Genomic DNA, 25,952 nt, shown 5'->3' with positions numbered 1-25,952 from the left:
CAAAAATTAGAAATATGTAAATATCATAGAAACTCGAAAGCAGAAGCATCCAAAAGCTAACTACTTAGGAAGCCAAAGATGAAAAAAGAAAATATCGGAACTTAGTGTTCCCTAACAGGCTAATAAAACTTATAAGATTGTTTACCCGAAAAATGGATATAGTTGAATTTATACGCAGTTCCGAAGATATGTAGTACAACTTAATACAAAATGCTAGGATAAATAAAAGGATGAATATAGGTTGGAGAAAAACGTAATCCAGACGAATCAATTATGAACAGTGAATTTAGGATTTAACAAAATAGAATCAATCTAAGAAACTAGAAAGATCACTCTTGCTTCTAGAGGAAATAATACAGTTTTAGATAGTCTAAATCTCCAAAAAGATGCCCTACAAGAATGATAAACAAGCCCTTTTATAGTGAAGGGGTTTGGCTCCAAGTATAATAAAATAAACATTCAGTGGAAGACCCATGATAAATCAGTTTTTCCATAATTTCTGCCAAGATTCCCCTAGTTGTATTACAACGGCTTTTGTTTGCGAGCTCGATCTTGCTTAGAATCCTCGATTTTGGTTCGAGCTTAATTTCGGCTCGAACTCGTAATCTTGGTTCGAGCCCGATCCTGGTTCGAGCCCTCGGATGGATTCCAGGTCGATGTAGGGTGGTTTTTGGATTATCAGCACGATAGATCTACCCGCGCCATGGTTCGATTCTTGTTCGAGTTTGATTATGATATCGATCTCAACACGGACCGGCCTCCTCGGGCTCTAGGTTAGTTCGTGCCCCTCTTCGGGATCTTACTTCGATACACCACCCTTCGAACCGTACCGGACATACCAAGACTGAAATTCATTTCGACCGTATACAAAGATATATGTCCCACGTGACATTATATTGGATTTAATAAATAAAAAAGTAGAAATACATTGACTAAAATTTGTAGGAGTTCCCATTTTGATGGAATATGGGTGATAATGTTTTAAAACAATTTTTATGCGGATAAATGTTGAAGCAGTCTCTTTACTGCATAGCAAATGGCATAGCTTTTGCATGCAATGAAGTGACCTTCAATACCTATAGTGAATCGGAGAAGCATTTCAATAACTATAATATACTCAAACGGAACACGAGAATGCAACAGTAGAAACAATTGGCAATTGAAATTGTTGCATCACATAAGTATTGTTGCATCACATAAGTAGTGTTCAAGGATGGCTTGATGGTACTGCTTCCTTTTATTTTTTCGTAATCATATCCAAGAAAAAGAGCCCACTTTCTCTGCTAGTGCTACATCAGGATTTGTGATGAAAAACTGGAAAAGATACTCGATTAACCAAAGTTCAAGATTAAATGTAACAACAAATATATAAAATTTCAATGAGTAGGACTGACGATGTATACAACATATATGTAACTGATGCGCTTATATAGTGAACGTAGATTTTAACATGTGATCTAGAAAAAACTACCAATTATTATGTCACTCAACAAACAACGAAAATCATAGTCCTGTATTCAAGTTCTAAAAGAACATGACATACTATTCTAAAACTTTCTGAAGCGCATAAATGCAGGTAAAAAATGAAATGCCATTGATATAGTTAATTTGAGACAAAGCATAAGGCTACACGGCTTATTTTTACATTATTTTACTGGTTTGTAACCAATGCCAGAATGCACCACAAATATATCCTTGCGGTTAAGGTAACAACATGGGGGTTCAAGCTCAACTCACCTCTCTACACATTTATCCTCCTATATTATTTTAGGTACCAAATTTAGTCATTCTTTATAACGATCATGCTGCATAGACTTGCAAGAAATAGAACTCCTCAACTGAAAGTTGTTTTTAGAGACCAAAATAATAAATATCACTACATAACTATGATTTTGAGGTCTATTACATAATCCTATTCTTACTATTTGATATAGCAATTACATTTAGAAGAGCATAATTAAGTTAGCTAAAAGTTTGAATCGCTTGAACTTTTAAAGATTAAGAAGATGAATGGACAACCATTAGTACTCCACACAACTTGTGAGCGAGAAGTCGGGACGCGTAGGTATAAGGCAATGATAAGTTATAATAAAAAATAAATAAATCACCTATGGGAAAATATTTGCGCAAAAAATTACCACCTGCTGTGACATCTCGATTCTACATAGAATCTGCAAAAAGAAGCAAATGTAACTTTCTTCTTTTAAAGTATCATTCAACATTTAAATTCTCAAAGGATAAGCATAATGCTTTGTCTCCTATATGAAAAATCACCCACTTCCAACCTCTAAAGTCCCACCCAAGCAAAAAGAAAAAGAGAAGTCATAGAAAAATATTTACCCCACTTTTCTACATATATAAGTGTCTGTATGTGTGTGTGTGTGAGAGATAGAGAAATAGATAGAGAGAGAAGCTTCACTATTTGACCATGAAAACAAAAACTACTCTATCACTACTTGCTAACTTAAGGATCTTTTACAAGTGCACATTTATTCCAAGAAGTTCATATAGTAAATGCACACATGTACAATTATGCACAAACTTCATTTAACGAATGCACTGCATTATAAAGCAACTCACTTTAATGCTTACCTTCCGCTGCCAAGAAGAAATGCACCATAGACCTGACGTGAGCCTATATCTAGAAATTTCAAATTGCATCAAGAAAATAAAAGTTTTGAATGAACTCTACTTAACAAGTTGTATTAATCCTTCAACATATCGTTCGATTACGAGTTAAAGAGCATACAATTGTATACAGAATTATACAGAAGACTTCAGAAAATCATGACAACTATGTATCAAGCATTGCAGCCATTTTCTACTGTATTTGTGCAGAGGTAATTTTCATGGGCAATCACAGTACTCTCTTAATTAATAAATTCTTAGGGAGATAAGGTTTATGACACTTCATATCAATAAATTCTTCTTTTTATATTAAAAAAAGATTGACATTACAACACCCAAGTTGCTTAATCTTTGAATGGATAGAGATGCTTCGTACAAACACCAAGGTATAGAATAACTCTATATTATAAATTAAAAATAAATGAATTATATAATCCAAAAGAACTTATAACTAAAGTTTTGCTTCAAAAAATTTGTAATTGTCGCCATACTACAACTTACTACCTCAGTGTTAATAGACAGAGGATATCCAAGTCATGAATTATAAAACAAAATATTCATGAAAAGTTAAATATATGCGTAATGAAGTACTACACTTTCAATTACTCTTCTGTGCTTTTAATTTTTGCTTTTTGCCCGTGCAGTTTCCCTATTGTTTTAACCTCATTTTCTTGTCATACACTTATATTATTTCAACTTGATCATTTAAGGCCAAGTGAGACTTTATTTCTTTCCTTTCTACGTGAAAACAAAATATGGAAACAAAAACAGATGTGGAAACAAAAACTTTAATAAAATAAAACCAAAGGAAAAAGAAGGGAGCAGTGTCCCAAGAGTTTGGACTGAAGCTAAAACAACTTTCGATCTTTCCTGCACATCCAATTTGTAGAGGCCTTTTAGATCTCTTCATTTTAATCTTTCTAGTGGCATATTCATGAAACACCAGGAATAGTTAAATAATCTAAAAAATCTTTTTTTTTTCTTTGAGCGAAAATACACAAAATTTGCTTCGATAGAATTTTTATATGACATGCATCCTTTCTATAAGGAGATATCAGACTTGAAATGCAAATTAATCCAACATATGCAAAGAGCTTTGAAACTTCCCCAAAAACATTTGATCCTACACACACCAAAGTGCACACCATCGAGAAAGGGTCATATCTAACGAATGCGAAAATAAAAAAAAAAAAAAAAAAAAAAAAAGATAATCACTCCCAGGAAAATTTGAGGATAACAGATAGCCTCACACTCAACTCCAAAGAAAAACATGAATTTCCACAAGGCTGAAAGCTATTCCCACCCAAAATATTGCATGCCTCGACTTTTAACATAAAGGAAAGACCAAGTATATATGGACACAATGAAATAGTGGATATAACCCTCACGTTTTCCTCATCCATGTTTTCACCCACCTCCATCGTATGAATTTAACCATTCATGCTCCAAGAGGTTCTTGAAAGAAATCTTTGAGTACTATGGTTCATGTACAATTTTAGTTCAATTGCCAATTGCAATCTTTCAAAGTTTCTTTCTGGGAAATTGTAATTCATCTTTTACAGCTTTTGAAATTTATTCACTAATCACAATAAGATTTATTCACTAATCACAATAAGATTTAGACAACTTGACCAGCTCACTTTTAATCACAATAAGATTTATTCACTAACTATGCTGAAAACTCTACTAAAAATATTGCAAACCAAATTCATCAAAATCTAAAGGTCAATGGTCATCACCTCAATGTAAATGCCTGAAAGCTTAGAAAATTAATCTTTCCAATTTAACATGCCACTGCAAATCGACATGTCACTAGGTACGAGAACATTTCATCAAGAATAGAACGAGGGAAGGAAAGGAATCGTGATACCATGGCAGATTGCTCAAGTAAATTCGAGGAGAAACAGCTCATGTGCACTTGTACCCTAGAAATTGAAGCCAGTGTCATGTCTGTTTTGTAGATTATGATGCTGTTTTTTTGACATAATGAATAAGTTTTTGATTGTCAGAGAAATATATTTTCCCTTCTTATTCAGTCAATGTAATTCTTTAAAATACAAAATATAAGTAACTATAAAGATCTCAATTTTGTCATACACATTCATCCATATTCGTTTCTCCCATATTCCGATATGTCTAATATTGTTAGTATTAAAGAAGTCAAGATACCACCAGTACAATAGAGATCTACTAAATACTACTCATCTATGAAAAAGCTACTACTACCACTTATCTATGAGGACTGAATGACCTGCATACTACAAAAGTTAAGAGGCCAATGTACCCAGGTAAAAAATGTTCAATAGCTGATGCAATAAGGAAATAAAGAATGTTCACTAGCTAATGCAATAAGGATCAATACCTACTATGAATGACAAAATGCAGCTAAACTATAGACATGCATGTAGAAATCCAACAACTAAAATGTCTAAAAAGATAAAATAAAAAATATATGCCACCAAAAGAATAGGAAACTAACGTATACCCGGCTTATACATGACTGTGTTTTTCTCCTTTTTCAGCAGCCATCGGCTGTCATCTCCGTCACAAATTATACAATTGTTGAGAATGTCTGAAAGAACAGACGAAAAATGAAACGAAGGTGTTAATTAAAGATTATTCGGAACAAACAGAAAAGATGATTGAAGCTCTAAAAATTAAAACATCACCAGAAAAACAGAGAATTCCCAAAAGGAAAACGAAAAGCCGATAACAAGCAAACAAATAAAAATTACAAGGAAAAACATAGAAATACTAAGCAGAGAAAACTACAATTGAAAACAAAAGCTGAGAGGAAAGGCAGATTGGCAATAGCGAAAAGTACAATATCTCACTAGAAAGAAGCCGGAAGCGGAAGAGGAGAACGGAGAGAATGAGAAGAGGGTATTTGAGAAGGGTATTTGAGATTTACCTTGGAGTTGTTCTGATTTAGTAAATATGCAATATTATAACTCCTTATATTCTCGGTCTTCGTATTCCTATATATATATATATATATATATATATATATATATATATATAACTTTAATCATTTATTTGTTAAAAAATTTTGAGGGTTAATGTTTCTAATTAGGAAATTTAACACATGATTTGAGCAATAATTATTGGGCGAGCCTAGACCCCGAGCATTGGGCATTAGACGTGTTTAGGACACACAGTCAAGCACTTGATATGTAAGCCTCACAGAACCAAGCCCACACGAATCTCAGTACATTTTGATAGTGCCCAACCCTGAGCGAATCCCAAAAAACCCTTTTAAAATAGTAACTGAAGTCAATACATAAATCGCTTCATGAAATATTTATTTCGAATCAATATAATTTCATTACAAAAGAACAAGGCATCACATATCCAATATTCTTAAATTCCAATTCAATCTTTTCACTAAACTAAAAAAGTAAAGAGAATTTGGCATGTAGATACAATTCCATACAACTAATGGCAAGAAATAGCCCCAAGTTATCTAATATTTTAATTTTAAAAAGGCCAATTTAGAGCCCCATCCCCTAAACCCTGTTCTCCCATCTATTCTCTCTCTCTCTCTCTCTCTCCTTGTATCGTCCTCTTCATTTCCCACCCCCTCTCTATCTCTTCTTCTATCTCTCTCAAAAAAAAATCTGGTCTCCAAAATAAAATTTTGTGCTTTATGATGCTTCTCTAGCTTTTACTAAATTCCTTTTTGGAAGGCATTATTGATGCTAGTAAATAAAATAAAATAAAATTATTGACTAAATTTCTTCTTTAATCCCAATATAATTTTAAAAAAAATATACATAATATATATTTATTAAAGTAATATTTAAGAATGTTATGCACGTATAGATAAAAAAATGTGAGTGAAACACACCTATATAGTATATACATTACATCTACGAAAAGTATAAGATTGTTTGATTCGCATAGCTCCTCTCCTACTCTCCTATCTATCATCTATGGAGTCAGCCCCATAATCCTATCGTATTAAAAGAAAATTAAAGCCTAAAGTATCTGTACTGTTTGTTTATTCAATTGGTTGTTCCAAATTTAAAGTGTCGTATTCCTCCTTCATAATTAAGCAATCAAACAACTAGTCAAGTGATAGTTCTTTCAATCCCACAGTCTAAGCATGACGTGTAACCTTAAAACTACCTAATTGCCACGTAGTCATGCTTACGTGGAATGCTACAATCACTTTCCCCATAAAAACGAAAGTATTTCCGCTGTGAAGCTAAAACTACAAACCTTGATCAACATCAACCGTCGGATAAATTAAAAAACAAGCGGACCCGTAAATCAACGGTCAGGTACTTGCCGTGATACCATGATTTGCAGATGAATTGTCACTTTAATCTCATCGGTTTCATAGTCTATTCTCGAATTTCGTTTTTCTCCAACTGCCGAAGCAAAAGCTAAAAATGAAGCATTCCTAACACATGACCAAAATCTATTTACAATTTGCAATACGTAACCTCCTTTTTCACAAACACCTGCCATTCAATCCTGAATATCGTAGGAAAAGTTGTTACATAAATTTGTTCCTTTTACAGCATTGTTCTGGAAACTTTCAAGCACCATATGATCGGTTAAAGCATCAAGTTCTAGCCTCCCTTTTACACCAGTCTTTGTTCACTTTTTAGGGTTCGGTAACTTTCCCCTCTCCTTTTTTTTTCTCTTTTTTTGTATTGTGCATAAATTATTTCTCTTTACAGTTTGTAGACGAACTTTTAAAAAAAAAAATTAACTTATTTGCTTTTATTCGGTTATCTTTTGGATAATTATTGCGAGAAAGCTCAAAGCAGGTGATGGATTTAGTAATTTATTTGTATGATATTCTGTTTTTAATCTATGCTGCTTGTTAGAAAATTAATTGGTGTTTTGAGGTGGTTTCTTTTTCCCTGTAAATTTTAGTTTATGTTATATAAATCAAAAGAGGTGGAATTAACATGTATGCTGATTTGTGAATTAATATGTTGCTCCTTAGTCCTTAGTAGAAAATATATACATTGTTGCGTTGAGGTGGTACTTTTAAAAAAAAAAAATTATTTGAGACAAATCAAAAGAGGTGGTAGGTTTAAGAGTTTATATCTGCAAACGTTTGCTTTTTAATCCATTGCTGCTTTGCAGAAAACAAATTTGTTCCTTTGTTTTTAGGGGGTGGGGGTTATATGGCTCTTTTGGTGATTTGGGATATTTTGGACTATGTTGACACATAGTTAAGTGTATACTGAGCCCTTGAACTGCTTTAAAGGGAACTAAACACATAGCTATTTGTCTGTTATGACTCGATATGTTCTCCAATCCATGCTAAAACTTTGTTGGCTGGGTGGAATAACTTGCTTGGCTACAATAAAGCAAAATATGAAAATTTTGTTTTCCCTGTAAATTTTCAGTGCCAGACCTGTTTCAGAGCACAAGAGGGTTTTATCAATTTCATTTTCTGACCATTCATAATGGGTCGGATTCTGTGTCGGAAAGCATTTAGGTACTCTAGTTTCTGCTTGATACTGGGCATTATACTTTTATGAAGTCTATAATATGGGAAGTGCTGTAGTATACATCTAGCTGGATTTGAATTTTACAGATCATGGATGACTCAAATTTAATTTTCATAATTTAGATGACAGGAAGTTTGATCAAGTAGTATCATTGTACTATCAAGGAAAACCTCTACAGGAAAGGAAAGAAGAACAACTATGTCAATGCAACTTAAGGAGCTCAAAATTAAAGAGAGAAAATTGACATGCTGCTCTCCGAAGCATAGTGACATCTAGTTTACCTTGAGTTTATACCATAGACATCTTTCATTTCTTTCTCTTTTGCTCTTCGGGGAACTTAGGAGAGATGTCTATGCGTGGACAGATAATCTATTTTTTGTCAAGATAGGTGAACCATTGGAGTATTGATAGTTCTTAAGTGCTCGTTTCACTTTGCTTATTGCTGTGTGAATATCAGGTTTAACACAACGGGCGAATTTATAGGGGACATTGTGGGGCACGTGAACCCATTGTCTTTCCGCAAAATTAGATATTTTATGTACATATTTTTTAAAATTGGTATAATATTAACTCTTGGCACACATCCTCCAAGAATGCCGAATGGCACACTTGGTTGAAGGTTGAATTATTTACCAAGAGGAATAGGGATCAACACAGCACCCATGTACTAGAAATCCTAGATCTGCCTCTGGTTTAACAATGCCAGTTGGTACATTTAGGAAAATGATCTCTGCAGACATCTCTAGTATCTGCTTAAATACTAACCTCAAACAAGGGATCTAGGGTTAGTCCATTTTCTTTGTTATGTCTTTATGAGATAAAAGGATTTTCTGAAATCCAAGAGTCTGGTAATGATCCTTCCAAAGCAGAAATAAAGAAAGAGCACAAGTAGTGTCATTTTTAGAACATGCCATGCTCAAAATATTTGCTTTTTACTTTTTTATTGATGTGCCAATATGTGGTTAATACTGGTAATTTGTTACAGTAGGAAAACTCGGTATGCATCTCCATTATCTGCTTAAATACTGAATTTAAACAGTGGATCATGGGTTATTACTTTCTATTTATCATGTCTCTACGAGGTAAGAGGATTTTTAGGAATCTAAAAGTCTGTTACAATATCTAGCAAGACGAAAAATTGAAAAAAGGAGGAACAATTTCCCCTCTCTCTCTAGAGTACACGTCATGCTTAAAATATTCACATACAATGGAGGATGTTCTTCTTTTTTCTATTTCTTTTCTTTTCTTTCCCCCGTATCATTTTATAATGAATATCGTAGTAGTCAGGCATAAGAGTTTTCTTCTTACATTCCAAATGTTTGTGGCAGGGTTCCTGAAGGCAGGACATTGAGAATTTGATCGTCCCCATTCGGCATCAGTGTTTTTATGGGTATGAAGTATTATGCAGGATCCTTCTGATGCCAGCTTTCTAATTCATGGTTCTGGTGGAGATAACTTATTGAGAGACTCAGGCAACCTGCTTTATTAAAGTATTGGAAAGTTCTTCCAGAAAAGAAGCTAAAGTGATTAATTCTCTCTGAGGTGACATGGAAGCATCTGGTTGAGTTTCGAATCATCCTGATTGTAGGCCATATTTCCTGGAGATCCTGAGAAGCAGTGTGTTAAAAAGTGGAATGGGATGGAGGGGAATTTTGGTTCCATTACTATTTTCCATCACTTTGGTCGAATCGTCAAGAAATTCTGAAAAAATGTGGTCGCTGAACCTAGTTTCAGGATCATCTCCACTTTATAGCTGGGCTTTGTACAGTGCTGGTTTTTCCGTACTGGTGGCTATAGTCCTGTCTATGTATCTAATCGTCGAGCATCTAGCTGCATACCATCAGCCTGAGGTTTTTGCTTATACCTGTTCAATCTTCTCGGAGTTTTTTTACTCGCGAACATCATTGATCCTATGGTGTGCTGATCTGTTCATTTCAGTAATAAGTTTGTGGTGCTTGATCGCGTACATGCTTGTGTTGTTATTTTGTACAGATACTTGGTCTTTGTAGCATTGCCTAGTTTCATTGTCTCGGAAAACTGATCTGACCAAATTATTTTTATCACAGGAGCAGAAGTTCTTGATTGGATTAATCTTAATGGTTCCTGTTTATGCACTGGAATCGGTAAGATAACCTTTAGCTTGTCTGCTAGCTTTTTTCTCCAGTTTCTTTGGAAATGGTCTTTGAAGTTCGTTATACACAATTTGAGACGTTGACCAATGGTTGTTGTTGTTATTATTATTATTATTATTATTAAATCTCTTAATTGACAAGGACAGTACTGTAAAGTAGTGCTAAGATAAGAAAATCCAAGTCACTTCAGGTTTTCTCATTTCTGCAATCTGCAATTAGATATCTTAAAACAATGGTATTTTAAGTTAAGCTTGAATTGAGTGCATCCTTCAACATCCTATACATCATACGTCTAATTTTAAGGTATGACCATCACCCTAAATTTACAAATTATTTTGTTGTCGTCCTTTATGTTTATGATTTGGTAAGGCGAGTGGTTCAATGCTTGACCACAGTTCTTGCTTTTACCTGACAGTTCTTATCTCTACTGGACTCGAATGCCGCATTCAACTGTGAGATCATACGTGATTGTTACGAGGCTTTTGCATTATATTGCTTCGAGAGGTATCTGATAGCCTGCTTAGGTATGTCTTCAGACATAGGTTGTTGTCCTCTTCTCCTATTAAGTTGTCCCATGGGAAATGCCCACATTGAAAATTTAAGTGCCTTAATTACAAGCTTCTTGCAAGATCTACTCAGCCATAATTTGATGACAGGCAGTCAATGATAAGGTTCCCTTTGGAGTTTGATAGTGTCACTATATTTGTGTTTATTATTCACATAACCTTTTCCAAATGTTGCTCCATTCATGTTGCTATTGCAACTTGTTTTGCAGTGGGGTTATATGATTGTCTCCCCTCTCAGTGTTTCTCTTACTGGGATAAAATTCTACTAGCTTTGTTTATAAAGTTTCTTTCTTTAAACATAATTCTCATATGCACTACATGAACTAGGTGGAGAGAAAAACACAATCGAATTTATGGAAAGTCAAAGTGTTGTAAGTTCCAGCTTGCCTCTGTTGGATGATGCCTATGCATATGGAGTTGTTGAACACCCTTTTCCATTGAATTGCATAATCAGGGAGTGGCATCTTGGTCCTGACTTTTATCAAGCAGTAAAAATTGGGATAGTGCAATATGTATGTGCCCCTCTTGTAATTTGCCTCTGGATTTGAGAGTTTCGTCAAGCTTCTATGTACTGAATTGAGAATTCTTTTTCCAGATGATACTTAAGATGATATGTGCTTTACTGGCTATGGTTTTTCAATTTTTTGGCATCTATGGTGAAGGCAAATTTGAGTGGAGATATGCGTAAGTCTACCAGGTTTTCCTGTCATACTCCAAAGATATCAGTATTTATTCCACCTGTTTCGTGACTCTTCTACTGTAGATTTCTATCCTAGCCTCTGGATTGATTCTGATTCAATTTATCCACCATATTAGAAATGTCATGAGAGCATAAGCATGTCGTTAATCTGAGTGTTAATTCTTGCAGCTATCCGTATTTGGCAGTTGTTCTTAATTTTAGCCAGACCTGGGCTCTATATTGCCTTGTGCAGTTTTATTCAGTCACCAAGAATAAATTAGCACCGATTAAGCCGTTGGCGAAGTTTCTTGTATTCAAGTCGATTGTATTCTTGACGTGGTGGCAAGGTATAGCTGTTGCCTTTCTTTTGTCATTTGGAGCATTCAAGGGTTCTTTGGCACAATTATTGAAGACACGGATCCAGGACTATATCATCTGTCTTGAGGTCAGTTTTGTTGGACTATATCATCTGTCTTGAGGTCAGTTTTGTTTATGTAATTATCTTTGTAAACTGATCATTGCCTGATTTCTACTTCATGGGCCAGCAGAGGTTCATGAAAAAAAAATGATTAATTTTGCTGTAGAATATGTGCTCTTTTTCAGTTTGCATCAGTGAGCTGCTGGAGCAGTCTGGCTGTGAACTTTTCTGTATTAAAGTGAAGGACATAGTGCTCTTAGGGTGTATAGATTAATTCTTTTGATAAATTGGTATGGCTCTTTATGCCTGTACTCGCTCATATTGAGATGTCCTAGAATTAATTAAAGTGTGGGGAAGGGGAGTGACAAAATTAAATTGAGGACGCCGAAAGCCATATCACTAAACATATTGGGCTTGTACATTTTAATCGCATCATGGAACAGTTTGCTTTGAGCTACTCATAGGTGGTACTTAACTGCTGAAGTTGACATTTGAAGTATAGCTTGTGTGTGATGTAGTACCAAAAGGGAGTAGAAACAGAGAGGAAGAAGAATAGCTACAAAGAGAGAGAATAACTATCACTCTTGTCTTTTAAACAAAGTTATCTCCAACTAAAAAGATAAAACAAGTTTAGACTTTTATTTGACAGAGAGATAATGTCATGTCTAATAGATTAACCCTGTATCTAACTAAAAGAGAAGATCATTTCTATTTTTTTTATTTTTTTTTGATGAAGTAAGAGAATTGTATTAAAGGCATCAAGAAGATGCAAGAAGTACAAAATAGAGATACATAAAGACATAGTCAGCTCTATAGACAAAAACTAGGCTAAAGCTAAAGAGCTGACGAAGTCCAAAAGATTAATAGGACAATTGCCAGGAGCTAAATTCTGCGAACTATATAACCATATAAGACATCTAGCCTTAAGTGCGTATGTTGGAATTGATATCCCATCAAAACATCTGCGATTCCTTTCTGTCCAAACACACCACAAAATACAAGAAGGGATCATCTGCCATACTTTACTGATGGATTTATCAACTTTCCATGAAGACCAGTTTTCATAGGTATCCTTAATGTTCTGAGGCATGACCCAGCTTAAACCAAAGATGGCAAAGAACATACACAAGATATCTGCTGCAACTGGGCAGTGAAGAAAGAGATGCCTGTTGGATTCTGTTGGATTCTGGCTGCTGCAAACACATATAACATCTGTTGGCCAATTGAAAACTTCTTCTGCTGAGATTGTCCTGTGTTAGGCATGCTTCATTTGGGGCTATCCAACTGAAAATGGAGATTTTTGTAGGTAGCTTGGTCTTCCAGATGTATTTCCAAGGCCATCTATCAATGATTTCATTGGTGGAGCAAAAGTGAGTGTAGCCTCCTTTAACGGTGTAAAGGACATCCTTGGAACTCCCCCACCTTATACTGTCAAAAGTATTTTCTTTGACTGAGAGGCCATCCAATTTTGTCAGCAGATTTAGAAGTTGTGGAACCTCCCAGTCCTGCATATCCCTCCTGAAAAGAATGTGCCAACTATTGTCTTGCCAATTATGAGAAATAGTGAAATCTTGATTCTGAGCTATCCGATAAAGGCTAGGAAAGTCAAACATCAAGATGGATCCTTCAAACCATTTATCTTTCCAGAACTTTATGTGATTGCCATTGCCCAATTTAAAGTAGGAGTTCCCGGAAAATTCACTCCAGAGCTTCTTAATGTTCTTCCATGGACTGTTGTGTTGTGGACTTTTGGACTGCTTAGTACACCAATGATTCTCGGATCCATGCTTGGCCTTGACCACCTCTTTCCATAGTGAGTTCTCCTCTTGATTGTATCTCCATAGCCATTTCATCAGCATGCATTTGTTGTGGATGGAAAGATCTCTGATGCCTAGGCCACCCAAATACTTTGGCATGGTGACCTTTGACCACTTGGCTAGATGAAATTTATGAATTTTGCTGCCTCCTTTCCATTTCTAATTTTTTTTTAAACTCAAGATAAATGTAAATAACAATTAAGATGATGATATAGCAATCTCTTGTGGAGTCCTAGGTTACGCCTTGAAGAAATGCAAATCAATTAACTCTTATGACTAGGATCGTGGAAATAAACTTGTTTATGTTGGGAAGGAATTCCTGGAAAATTGATCAGAAAATTCGTCTTGATATACATGGGTGGAAAGAAGAAAAATTTCGACAGTTGTATCAGTATTAGCGACAACATTTCTCTATGATTACCAGCATCATGCAGAGGTCTCTGAAGGAGCGGGAGGAATTTGTCATGTTGATGAAACAAAAGCAACATGTATGATTATTATACTGCCCAATCTTGGTAGATTTATTTGTATTTTGGGTACGAGAAAGAGCCAGACAATTTTCCTGGAGTTTTACTTTTTGAGGTTGGTCAGAATTATCTGGAAAGATACAAAAATTCAAGAATCAAGCAGTGTTTTGAAAAGCGAGCGCTTCGTCGCTTTAAGCGAGAAGCCGTCGCTTTTTCCTAACTGAGGCGACTCGACCAGCAGAAGCGATCGCTTCAGCCAAGAAAGCGCGAAGCGACCCAGAAGCGAGAAGCGCTTCTGTTCAGAGGGGTCATTTTAAAAAAAAAATTTGGGTCTTTGTTTTTATTATATAAAACAGACCCAAAGTGAAAAGACCATTCTTTCTCCTTCCCAACGCTTGCAGCAGCAGCCAGCTAGGGTTTCAACCCCCAGGTAATTTTTCTTCTTTTATTCTTCTCTTCTTTCTTCTTCTTCTCTCCTCTTTTTCAGTTTTTCTCCTCTAGCGCACAGCTAGGGCAGGCGTTGGTTCCCCCCCAATCCTCTTTATTCTTCTTATTTATTAATTTTAATATGTATTTTAGTTTGTAAAATTAATTATTATATATATGTTATATTTTCAGTTTATTTGATTTGTTTAATGTGTATTTCAGTTTATAAAATTAATTATTATATATATGTTATATTTTCAGTTTATTTGATTAATTTTATATGTATTTCAGTTTATAAAATTAATTATTATTATACATGTGTGTTATATTATATTTTCAGTTTATTTGATTTTTTTAATGTGTATTTCAGTTTATAAAATTAATTATTATATATATGTTATATTTTCAGTTTATTTGATTAATTTTATATGTATTTCAGTTTATAAAATTAATTATTATTATACATGTGTGTTATATTTTCAGTTTAGTTTATTTGATTTTTTTAATGTGTATTTTAGTTTATAAAATTAATTATTATATATATGTTATATTTTCAGTTTATTTGATTAATTTTATATGTATTTTCAGTTTATTTGATTATGATTTTCTTATATCTTAATAGGGATTTAAAAATGTCCCAAAGTTCGAAAGAGAAAGACCCGGCTTGGCGATATGGCGATAAAGTTAATGAGAAGAATAATACAATTGTTGTATGCAAGTTTTGTAACAAGATTACATTATGTTTTTTAAGAATTGCGCTTCACTTCAATGAAGCGTGCGCTTCGCTTTTGAAGCGAGGCGAGCCCCTGTCGCTTTTTTGCGCTTCTCGCTCTCAAAAACACTGGAATCAAGGTAGTAACTAATCAGTTGGCTGAGAAGGCTACAAGTTAAAAACATACATAGGTTGCAGCAGAATGATTTGCTGCAAAATAACATTGAAGTCAAAGATGCCATATATGTCAGATGATAATGGTGGTTGAGCTTGAAGCTTTATTCAAACCTAGGAAGGGGAGTAATGCAAATATGTTTGCTGGCTTTGGTAAACATTGAAGAAGAGAGGCTGACTAGCACAAAAGTAGAAGATGGGTGCATAGAATGTGGAGGGTTGCTGCTGGAAAAGAGATGAATCACAAGCAATTCCTTTGTGGGTCATAGATTAAGGAATTATTATGGGTGATGTGTATTGGAACAATCATAAAGTGTCTCTGCGCAGGTGGTTGCTGACTTCTACTAGCAGCCAGTGAATTGAACAGCCAAAACATGTACCAGAAAGGTGAACACCAGAACATGGTGATAATGCTTGGGATTTCTGGAGACTGATGCCATCTAAAAGACTTGGAGCGCACCTTTAGTGGGCATGTATTTGTGTCCGGTGGTCCCCCAAGCCTATCCTATCAGATGTTGTCATTGAAGTTGAGAGAGTAAGAATTCCTATTCAATCGTAATGGAGATACTTATTTAAGAAAAGTTGTTGTAATTCTACTTGAGATAGTGGGCAAGGTGGAAATTCTGGTTCATGCAGAAGAGATATGATATTGAATTAATTCCTCCAACTTAAGGAGTCAATTCTAGCAGAGGCAGATGTTACGTTTCTCAAAGATCAGTGTGCCCGTTATCCATGTCGCTAGGACATGTTTTCGTAAAATGAAATATGTTCAAAATTTGAATTGCAGAACAAGTTTAAGCATTGATCACACCGCATGAGTAGTGGAAGGAGATTTTTGGTAGCAAGAATAAGAGCATTAAACACATTGAAGGCTCATGTAAAGATCTCCAAAACATGGAGATATTATTTAGGCCCAAAAATTAATTGCGACCAGCGAAGCTCTTGGTTGAGAGAAGTCAATCAAGGGCTTAGGACTTCTAAAGGCCCAACGATTCAAGTGTGGGTACATACATCAACATAAATATGATCCTGGATGACCGACACAGATTGATTTAGGGGCTTCTCAAGAGCTCCTTAGAGTCTAGACTACTAATCAGAAATTTTGAAGTCCTAATTCCTCTTGAGAAGACTAGCCAAACATAGGCAGCTAAATAGTAGTCACTGAGCAGCAACAACTTAGAGTAAAAGGAGGCTAATAAAAGCGCAATATCAGTAGTGGAACATGGTAATACCTTAAATTGCGTACATGGTGTACCTACTTTCATTTCCTCGAGGTGAAACCTGATGTCCAAGCCCCTAAATAATTTTTTCGCTTGAATAGTGCTTACATATTGATTTTGATAAGGAAAAATGTCCTTTTCTTCAAAACATGCTGGACATGCTTGATACCTTAGGTTTCTAGTGTTCTGTAACCAACATTATCTTTGTACTATCACAGTATTAGCTTGATACTGTTTTTTCTAATAAAATCTTACCTCATTAAAAAAAAAAAAAAAGAATGTCTGTGGATTGGGTAGACATTGGGGAGCCCAGTTTGAGAGCTTCTATGAAGCACTTGTTGACTTGCCTTATTTGAGAAGATCGAACAAGGTGTTTGGGGAGGAAAAATGATGTGTTGCAGAATTACTTCAACTTTTAGGCGAAAGTGTCTGGGAGCTGAAAAGCTAGAGTTAAATGTGTCCTACAGTAATAGGGCATAAATAAGCAATGATGGTCAAGGCCAATGCAGTGATGAAGATAAGGATACTAAGTTGGAATGCAATGGATTGAGCAGCAGGGCGAAAATAAGCTTATCAGGTCACTCATACTTAATCGGAATTCAGATGCATATTGTTCCCTATCGACAAAAATCGAAGAGTGGGAGGTGAGAAATTTGAGACAGCTCTGACCTAATAGGTAGGTGATGCTTTAGGAGCCAATGGAAAAATGAGGGCATTGTGATCTTTTGAGACAAGAGTCCCTACATTAAAGGATTATAGGCCGATTTGTTTAGAGCGCTTTAATTATATGGGAATGCTTTTGAGTTACCTGCAATTCGTAAAAGGTTGACAAAAGGTAGAGCAAAGATAGTCCTACCTCGCTTGATATGAAAATTAGATATTGAGGAAGACTATGATCATGTTGGTTATTTTTAATGATTATGTTGAAGAAAATGGGACTTTAAGACACAAATGGTCAGGTGGATACAGTTATGTGTCTAGGGTGGTGTTCTTTGTAATTGTTGATGGTCGCTGGATTTCTCTGCACAGAGGGGCTTAAGGCAGGAAAACTTTTCGCTGTTTCTCTTTTTGCTAGTATTGGGAGGGCCTTCTTAAGATGATGTATAAAGTTAAGACTAAAACTAGCATAAGAGGTTTTGTGTTGGGTTACAAATATAGTGGTATTCTATAGTTGATACATTAATAATATGTGGTGCTGAAGAATCCCGGTTGAGATATCAAAGGCTCATTTCGCTAAAAATATTCTAAGCCGTATTAAGTTTACATATCAACATGATGAAAAGTCATGTTCCCTGTTTAAGAGGTATAGGATTACAAGATTGGTGGACAACCTGTTAAGTCGAATTTTTCATCACAACCTACCCTGGAATGCCACTAGAAGTAGGTTATAAAAGTTTGAGAGTAGACTTTCTATCTGGAAGGGAGGGTACTTTTGTATTTGTCTCTTCGTGACAGGGTTGTCCTGATAAATGCAATTTTTGATTTCCTTCCTACATACATGATGACATTACTTCCAATGCTTTCCAAGATAGTTACAATATTGGACATGATCAGAATAGATTTTGTATGGAAGGGGAGTAAAATGAGAACAGATAACCACCTGCTGCAGTGGACAATGCCTAACAAGGTAGAGGGTGGTCTGTGTGAAAAATTTAGGTTTCTGCTCGGATAAGCTAAATTTCTTTCAGTTTTTTTACATCTTTTTCGTTAATTGTTGCGGGCGTATGCTTATCATTCGAAGTCATACATAATGTGCCTGATGTTCTGGACTTGGTCTACCGTCCTTATCCTATTTGTAGTGACTGGGAGACAACTTTGAATAGTATTTCCTGCCTGTTATATGAGTTCATTCGTTAAAGGCAATGGTTATGCACTCCCAAAATATGCATAGAAGTAAAACAATTCATTGGACCAAAAGTTACTTATTGTGCTTCAGAAATGTCACGACCCCAAATCCACTAGTCGTGATGGCACCTAACTCAACCCGTTAGGTAAGCCAACTAGTAACTATCCAATTCCAATGATATTAACAAGGCAAACAAACGATAGTAATTTACTGAATTTTTATACATTTCCCAAGGATTGTTAGTACAAATCATGAGCTTCTAAGAATAGAGTTTACAAAGCTGAAATGAAATAAATACGCAGTATGTTTGAAAGGTACGTAAATAGAGTTTTATAGATCTAAGGCTACCACGAACAAGAGGCAGCTACAACCGGGATGCAGGTACATCTTCAATCCAGCTCCCATCGAACACAGCAATATCAACAACCAACAATATGTACACAAGGTGCAGAAGTGTAGTATGAGTACAACCGACCCCATGTACTCAGTAAGTAACAGACCTAACCTTAGGTTGAAAGCAGTGACGAGCTAACACAAGGTCGGGTTCAATACCAATATCCCACAACAGTTCATAACAGCATAAATACAAGTAATAAAAGAGGTATCTCAGAAGTAAAAATGCTCAACTCGTTCACAGTTCCAGATAATAGTTGGGGTGGGCGTTCGGTCGGTTCGGTTTTAAGAAATTCGGTTCGGTTATTTAGTTTTCGGTTTTATAAAAGTAGTAACCGAAACCGAACTGAAATAAGTTCGGTTCAGTTCGGTTTTCTAATTTCGGTTCGGTTTATTTCGGTTCGGTTTTCGGTTTGAACATTATCATATTGGGCTCTCTCTATGTAATAATTGGACTGACGAATTTGTTGGTTTTGTTTCAAAATTTCGGTAAATTAGACCGAAACCAACCGAAAATTTGTTGGTTTGCTAATAATTCGGTTTTTCGGTTAAACGAACCAAATAAATTAATAACCGAAAACCGAACCGAAAAACTGAAATTTTAAAATTTTAAACCGAAACCGACCAAAAAAACCGAATAATAGAAACCGAAATAAAAATATTTTTGGTTTTGTCTGTTTTCTCGGTTCGGACCGAAATATGCCCACCCCTACATAATAGTCATGCTTTTCAAGTATCTCAGTGAAAAACCCAAATCTTTTACCGAAAATGCCAAAAATACGAGTAAGGTTGAAAACTGTAATTTTTTCAAATATCATTTCCACAATAAATAAGATATTTCATTTTCTTTCCAGATAACAAGTGTAAAATACCTCTCTATGCCCACATATCAATGTGTGTAAAAAGTCATGAATGACGTGATACCGTACAACATGAGAAAAAATGCATCTCTATGCCTGTATGTCATGTGTGCATACCAATGCCATGTATCTCAGAGATGAATCATGTACTCACACTCTCAGAGTACTCAATCTCACTGTCTCACACTTTTCACTCATCATGCTCAACCACTCGGTACTATATATGCCCCATACGGCCCAGGGAAGATTCATCTCGAAATATATACATCACTGACCATCAGTCACTCAGTACCGAGGAAGGCCAATCCGGCTCCATGGAGAAGATCCATCTCCAGGTATATAAATGCTTCGGACAAGATCTATGTCCAGGGAAGATCCATCCCTCAATACAATCAACCATGCTCACTGGGGGTGTACAAACTCCGGAGGGGCTCCTACAGCCCAAGCGCTATAATCCGCACGGACAACTCACGTGATATAATATCAATATCTGGATCCGCACGGACAACTCACGTGCTATAGTATCAATATCCTCACAAACAGGCCCCCGGCCTCACTCAGTCATCAATCTCTCCAGTCTCACTCACGGGCTCACAATGTCATGAAACTAGCCCGACAACAATGATATGATGTATCAATAAATAACAATTGAGACTGAGATATGATATGAATGCATGAATATGACTGAGTACGACATATCAATGAAATCATTGAAATGACAGCAAGGAACGACCACTATGGGTCCCAACAGTATCGGCATAAAGCCTAAACATGATATCTAGCATGATTGACAGCTCACTTACTTTATCGCATGGTGAAAACACGGATATTAACAAAATGGTACTACTATACAGTGCCATGGAAACAACTGAGTCCCAATTCACTTGGTGCACGCCCACACGCCCGTCACCTAGCATGTGTGTCACCTCAATAGCAATCACATAACACGCATTTCGGGGTTTCATACCCTCAGCACTAAGTTTAGAAGAGTTACTTACGTCGAACAAACCAATTCCAATACCGAGCAAGCCAAGCGATGCTCCAAAAATGCCATCCCGCGTGTTCCGACCTCCGAACGGCTCGAAACTAACCAAAAACAACTCAAATACATCAAACAATGCTAAAGGAACCAATCCCGATCGTAAAAGATCAATTCTTGAATCAAAAGCCCGAAATCGGCCAAAAAATCAAACCCGGGCCCGCACCTCGGAACCCGACGAAACTCACAAAATCTGACAACCCATTCAATTACGAGTCCAACCATACTAATTTCATTCAATTCCGACTCCAAATCGATGTTTAAAACTCAATTATTCACTTTAGAAATGTTTTTGATAAAAAACCCCCAATTCTCCAATCAAAATATGGATTCATTAAAAAATAAACTTCTGTGATCATATTAAAATACAAAATTTATAGTTGGATACTGACCCCCATGAAAAGACGAGAAAAACGCCGCGAAAATCATCGCAATCGGAGCTCTAGAACTCAAGATATGCTCAAAATACCAAAAGAACGCAGTCTGATTTTTTTTATACACAGGGATTTTCGCTTTTGCAACAAAAACACCGCACCTGCGCTTTTCCAGCTGTCATTTCTGCTTTTGCGGTCCATTTTTCGCACCTGCGGAGTCGCAGATGCGGACCCAACTTCGCATCTGCGAAACACCAGCACCAACTCTCTTCTCCGACACTAAAATGAGCATAACTCCCTCATACGATGTCCAAATTCGACGATTCTTTTTTTTCTATGGCTCCGTAATTACGATACGGATCTAATGCTTCAATCAAAACAGAAATTAGAGCTCATTTGCTTAATGTGGTACCATTTATGCTTGAAGAAACGACGTCGAAACATCAAAAATGAGCGCAACACAACTCAAACCTATCCGAAACTCACCCAAGCCCCTCGGGACCCGTCCAAACATACCAACAAGTCCCATAGCATAACACGGACTTAATCGAGGCCTCAAAACACACATAACAACATCGAAATGACGAATCTCACCTCAAATCATACTTAAATGAACTTTGAACTTTCAATTCCATAACTCGTGCCGAAATATATCAAATCATCCCGGAATGAACCCAAATTTTGCACACAAGTCCCAAATGACATGACGAAACTATTCCAATTCCCGGAACCACAATCTGAATCCGATATCCTCAAAATCAACTATTGGTCAAACTTATGAACTTTTCAAACCTTCAAATTTTCAATTTTTGCCAACTTGTGTCAAAACCTTCTAGAAACATCCAAATGCAAATCCGGGCATACGCCCGAGTCCAAAATCACCATCCGGACCTAACGGAACCATCAAAACTCCGTTCCGGGGTCTAATTCACAAAAAGTCAAATTTGGTCAACTCTTTCAACTTAAAGCTTCAACAATGAAATTCATTCTCCCAAACCGATTCCGAATAACCTGAAAACCAAAACCGACGATTCACATAAGTCATAATACATCATACGGAGCTACTCATGCCCGTAAACTACCGAGCGAAGTGCAAATGCTCAACACGACCGGTCGGTTCGTTACAAGAACAAACCTTAACTATTCATTGTACAAGTCACCATCTATCCCAATTGAACTTTGAGTTTCCTTACTGTCCATTCCGCAGAGTCCCTTTGCCAACATTTCTCCTCCTTCTCTGTCGTATATGCTCTTCAATGAAATTGAATTTTCTCCATGAAAGATACTTGTTATCAAAATGCAGATGACATTCAGAGTTGGTCTTCTGATTTTGACTTAATAGTGATCTGATCTTGCACCAAAACTACTCTTGAACCTTGCAGTTAGTGGTTCATGAGAGAAGCATAACTTCGCTTTAATGGAATATCAGATCTGAGTTTATATATGGTATCTATATCTCCAGTCGAGTCGATAGATGGGCTGATTAGATCTAACTTCTTATATGCCAAGGTTTTATAAAAGGAGGGTGGCAAATGAAGTTGGGGATTATATATAGGGGCATGGGGTTGCAACGGAGGACAGTGTGGACAGTGTACAGGGAGTGAGACTTGACATGTTCTAAAACGTAGGCTTTAAGCTCAAAAAGAGTGTCGCCTTAATCAGTCCTAAGCAAACTAGATTTTTAGGCTAAGATTCTATTGATCAGATGCATCAACACTACTTAAAGACTTGACATGTCTTTATGTAATTATATTTGCCAACTGCCAAATTAGGTTAATAAATGCCATGCACTGCCTTGGTGGATGAAGCCCACCGTTGTAGTAGGTGCATGCCCAAGGACTTTACAGTGGGTGCCCACAAATTAGTGTAAAATTTTTGATTTTCAAAATTCAAACTTTCCAGCATATATGTGATTTTAATCCATATAATATCAAGTTAGATTATATATTGTTGCTCATTTATATTTAGTTAGGTTCGTTTTTCTTTTTTTTTCTATATTTGTATTTGTGTTATTTTAATTTGTGATGAATTCATAAAACATACAAAGGAAGCATGAACCACAACTACATTGATTGATTGAGGATTATGCGTTACTTATATTAGATATCCAGGCATTGTTGATCGGCGTAACGTGGTCTACTTGTTTGAGAGCCTTAAAGTGTGTATAAGAAACCTTCCTTCTTTCTTGGTATCATATTTTTTCTAGGTTTAAGTACTCTGTTCATTCTAGGTTTAATCACTAAAAATATCATGCCTAGCGCTCCTGCATGATATTTTCAATGATTAAACCTTAGGAAAAATGGGATACCAAGAAAGGAGGATTTTTCCTACACACTTTGAGGCTCCCAAACAAGTAGACCATCTTACGCCAGTCAACAATGCCTGAATATCTTATATAAGTAACGCATAATCCTAAATGAACCTATGTAGCAGCGGTTCATGTTACCCTTGTATATTTTATGAATCAATCGCAAATAAAAAAACACAAATACAAATTAATGAAAAATATGCCTATAAAACTAAATATAAATGAGCTATAATATAAATTTTAACTTGGTAGAATAAGGATTAAGTCACATGTACGCTAGAAAGTGTAAATTTTGGAAATTATATTTTTACAGTATTTTGTGGGCAACCCATCGTAAAGTTATTGGGGGTATCACCTACTACAACAGTAGGCTTCATATACCAAGGCAATGCATGACATTTGTAAACCTAGCAGTTGACAAGTATAATTGTATAAAGATATGCCAAGTCTTTAAAGCATATGATCAATAGAACCCTAGCCTAAAATTAGCTTGCTCGGGAGTGACACTTTTTTTGAGCTTAACACCTGCATTTTAGAACAAAGAAATCTGGGAACCGGGATTCCCTTTAAAGGGCTAGTTAACAATTTTTAATCTTGTGAAGTGTAAGATTATAACACTGGGAGTACAGAAAGTTGAAAATTACCTACCTATAGTAATGATTAGTGCATTTATGCCTTTGCTCTTGTCAGTTGCCATCCCTTGATCTGCTGGCTGAAGTGTTGGTTGTGCAAATTAACAGACAGATGAAGTGAAGGTTGAGATTGATGTGAGTAAAGACCCGGTGATGCCATGATATGGGATAAATCAAAGGTGACTTCTGCATAGTGCCTTTCCGGTGTCGCTACCTTCAAAAACAGCTGAATATATTATGCTCTCAAAATGGAATTGTATATCCCTGATCTGTGTATGATTATGTTTTCCACATTGGAATACTGCAGCTTGGGTTTCTGACATGTGAGTCCATTAGTTTTTCAAATTCCATTGGCAGTATTGAAGCGCTCGAAAAGTATCAAGCCTAGGAATGATACTTGAAATGTTTAACAGCTTAAAGCCACAAATTCTGCTATAAGCTGCCACAAATATCTTCTTAGAACAGAGTAGAGAAAAATGTGTAGTCACTTATGGCAGGAACGTACTCTTCATGTGCCCTGATCATTATTTATGTTTACTGGGTGGAGGTTTTACCATATTTTCTTTCTCATCAGAGCCATTATCTTGGGAGTAATGTTCTATATGGTCTGGCAATCTGTACCAATTTATTTTGCTTTTGCCTGTTATTTCATAGCGAAACCCTTTTGCGAACAATAGAAGTAGCTGGATAAGATCTTTTTGTGATGTTTCAAATTATTTGGTGACCTGATGTTAGACAATTATTTAATACATTATCTAATCTTTTCTTGTAAAAACAGATGGGTATTGCTGCTGTGGTGCATCTTTATGTTTTCCCAGCAGTGCCTTACAAGCGTGGAGAAAGATGTGTCAGGAATGTTGCTGTACTGTCAGATTATGCAGCTCTGGACACCCCACCAGACCCAGAGGAAGTTCAGGACTGTGAAAGGTCTACCCGTATACGCATTTCTCGGCCTGAAGAGAGAGAGAAGCGTTTAAAATTCCACCAGAGTGTTCGTGATGTAGTTGTTGGAAGTGGTGAAATAGTAAGATTTTATTCCTTGATGTCTTCGTTTGTTGTTTTAGGTATTCTTGATTCTCTCTGGCTGTGCAACTGATGTGTTTTCTGATGTCACGTCTTTTAGATAATTGATGATATGAGGTTCACAGTATCTCATGTTGCGGAACCAGTTGAAAGAGGAATTGCTAAAATAAATAGGACTTTTCATCAGATATCAGAAAATGTAAAACGGTATGAAGAGAGGAGGAGGAACTCGAAGGATGACAGTTATCTTGTTCCGCTGAACTCATGGACAAATGAGTTCTCTGAAGTACATGATGATCTCGTTGAAGGGAGTATGAGCGACAGTGGGATGCATGGCAAAAGACCACATCATCAATCTAAAGGGATGTCATCCCTACGGAGATAGTAGACTATTTGATCTAACCTAGAAGCAGAGTGTGGATTTCAACTTCTAACCATATTGTTCATTAACCATACTGTGGACATATTTCCACATTGAGATGATATGGTAGGTAACCTATATTTAGGAGTGCGCGTGAATATTGAGAAGGCACTTGTCTAGGGTTGAAGTACTGTAAAGACTTGAATAGCTGATGATTTTCATGTGTAAAGCTTGGAGGAAAATTTGGGCAATGACATGGTTGAAGCAAAACTGATAAGATAGTTTGTTGCATGATGAGGAAAAACAAAATCATAAGCTACTAAGTTTTGACAGATTTCGAAAAGATGTACGACTGTTAACTTCACTTGTTAATGAATTTTTGCACTATTCTTCTAAATGTTAC

At 36.1% G+C, this 25,952-nt stretch overlaps 2 protein-coding genes across 4 annotated transcripts; one reads left to right on the top strand and one right to left on the bottom strand.

Annotated features, from left to right (window-relative positions):
- Window positions 1-928: 928 nt before the first annotated feature.
- Window positions 929-8,766, bottom strand: LOC107766756 (uncharacterized). Its single transcript, XM_016585597.2, has 6 exons — window positions 8,736-8,766; window positions 5,453-5,551; window positions 5,114-5,200; window positions 2,593-2,641; window positions 2,142-2,171; window positions 929-1,314 (listed from the first exon to the last, which is right to left on the bottom strand). The coding sequence occupies exons 1-6, from the start codon at window positions 8,764-8,766 to the stop codon at window positions 1,290-1,292; spliced, it is 321 nt and encodes a 106-aa protein (XP_016441083.2). The 3' UTR covers window positions 929-1,289.
- LOC107766751 (protein LAZ1 homolog 1) lies at window positions 6,860-25,952 on the top strand. Of its 3 annotated transcripts, XM_016585590.2 has the most exons (10): window positions 6,860-7,245; window positions 7,998-8,089; window positions 9,431-9,952; window positions 10,169-10,225; window positions 10,650-10,758; window positions 11,128-11,312; window positions 11,396-11,484; window positions 11,669-11,924; window positions 24,944-25,189; window positions 25,289-25,952. In XM_016585590.2, exons 3-10 carry the CDS (start codon window positions 9,737-9,739, stop codon window positions 25,571-25,573), a joined length of 1,443 nt encoding a protein of 480 aa, XP_016441076.1. In that variant the 5' UTR covers window positions 6,860-7,245; window positions 7,998-8,089; window positions 9,431-9,736; the 3' UTR covers window positions 25,574-25,952. The 3 variants fall into 3 exon arrangements, with proteins under 3 accessions (XP_016441076.1, XP_016441073.1, XP_016441075.1); XM_016585587.2 differs by lacking the exon at window positions 7,998-8,089; XM_016585589.2 differs by lacking the exon at window positions 7,998-8,089 and having other exon boundaries at window positions 6,860-7,250.

The sequence above is a fragment of the Nicotiana tabacum genome, chromosome 12, assembly GCF_000715075.1.
Source record: "Nicotiana tabacum cultivar K326 chromosome 12, ASM71507v2, whole genome shotgun sequence".
NCBI classification, from domain to species: domain Eukaryota; kingdom Viridiplantae; phylum Streptophyta; class Magnoliopsida; order Solanales; family Solanaceae; genus Nicotiana; species Nicotiana tabacum.
The sequence above is the reverse complement of the archived record's forward strand: the minus strand, read 5'-3'. Positions and strand labels throughout refer to the sequence as shown.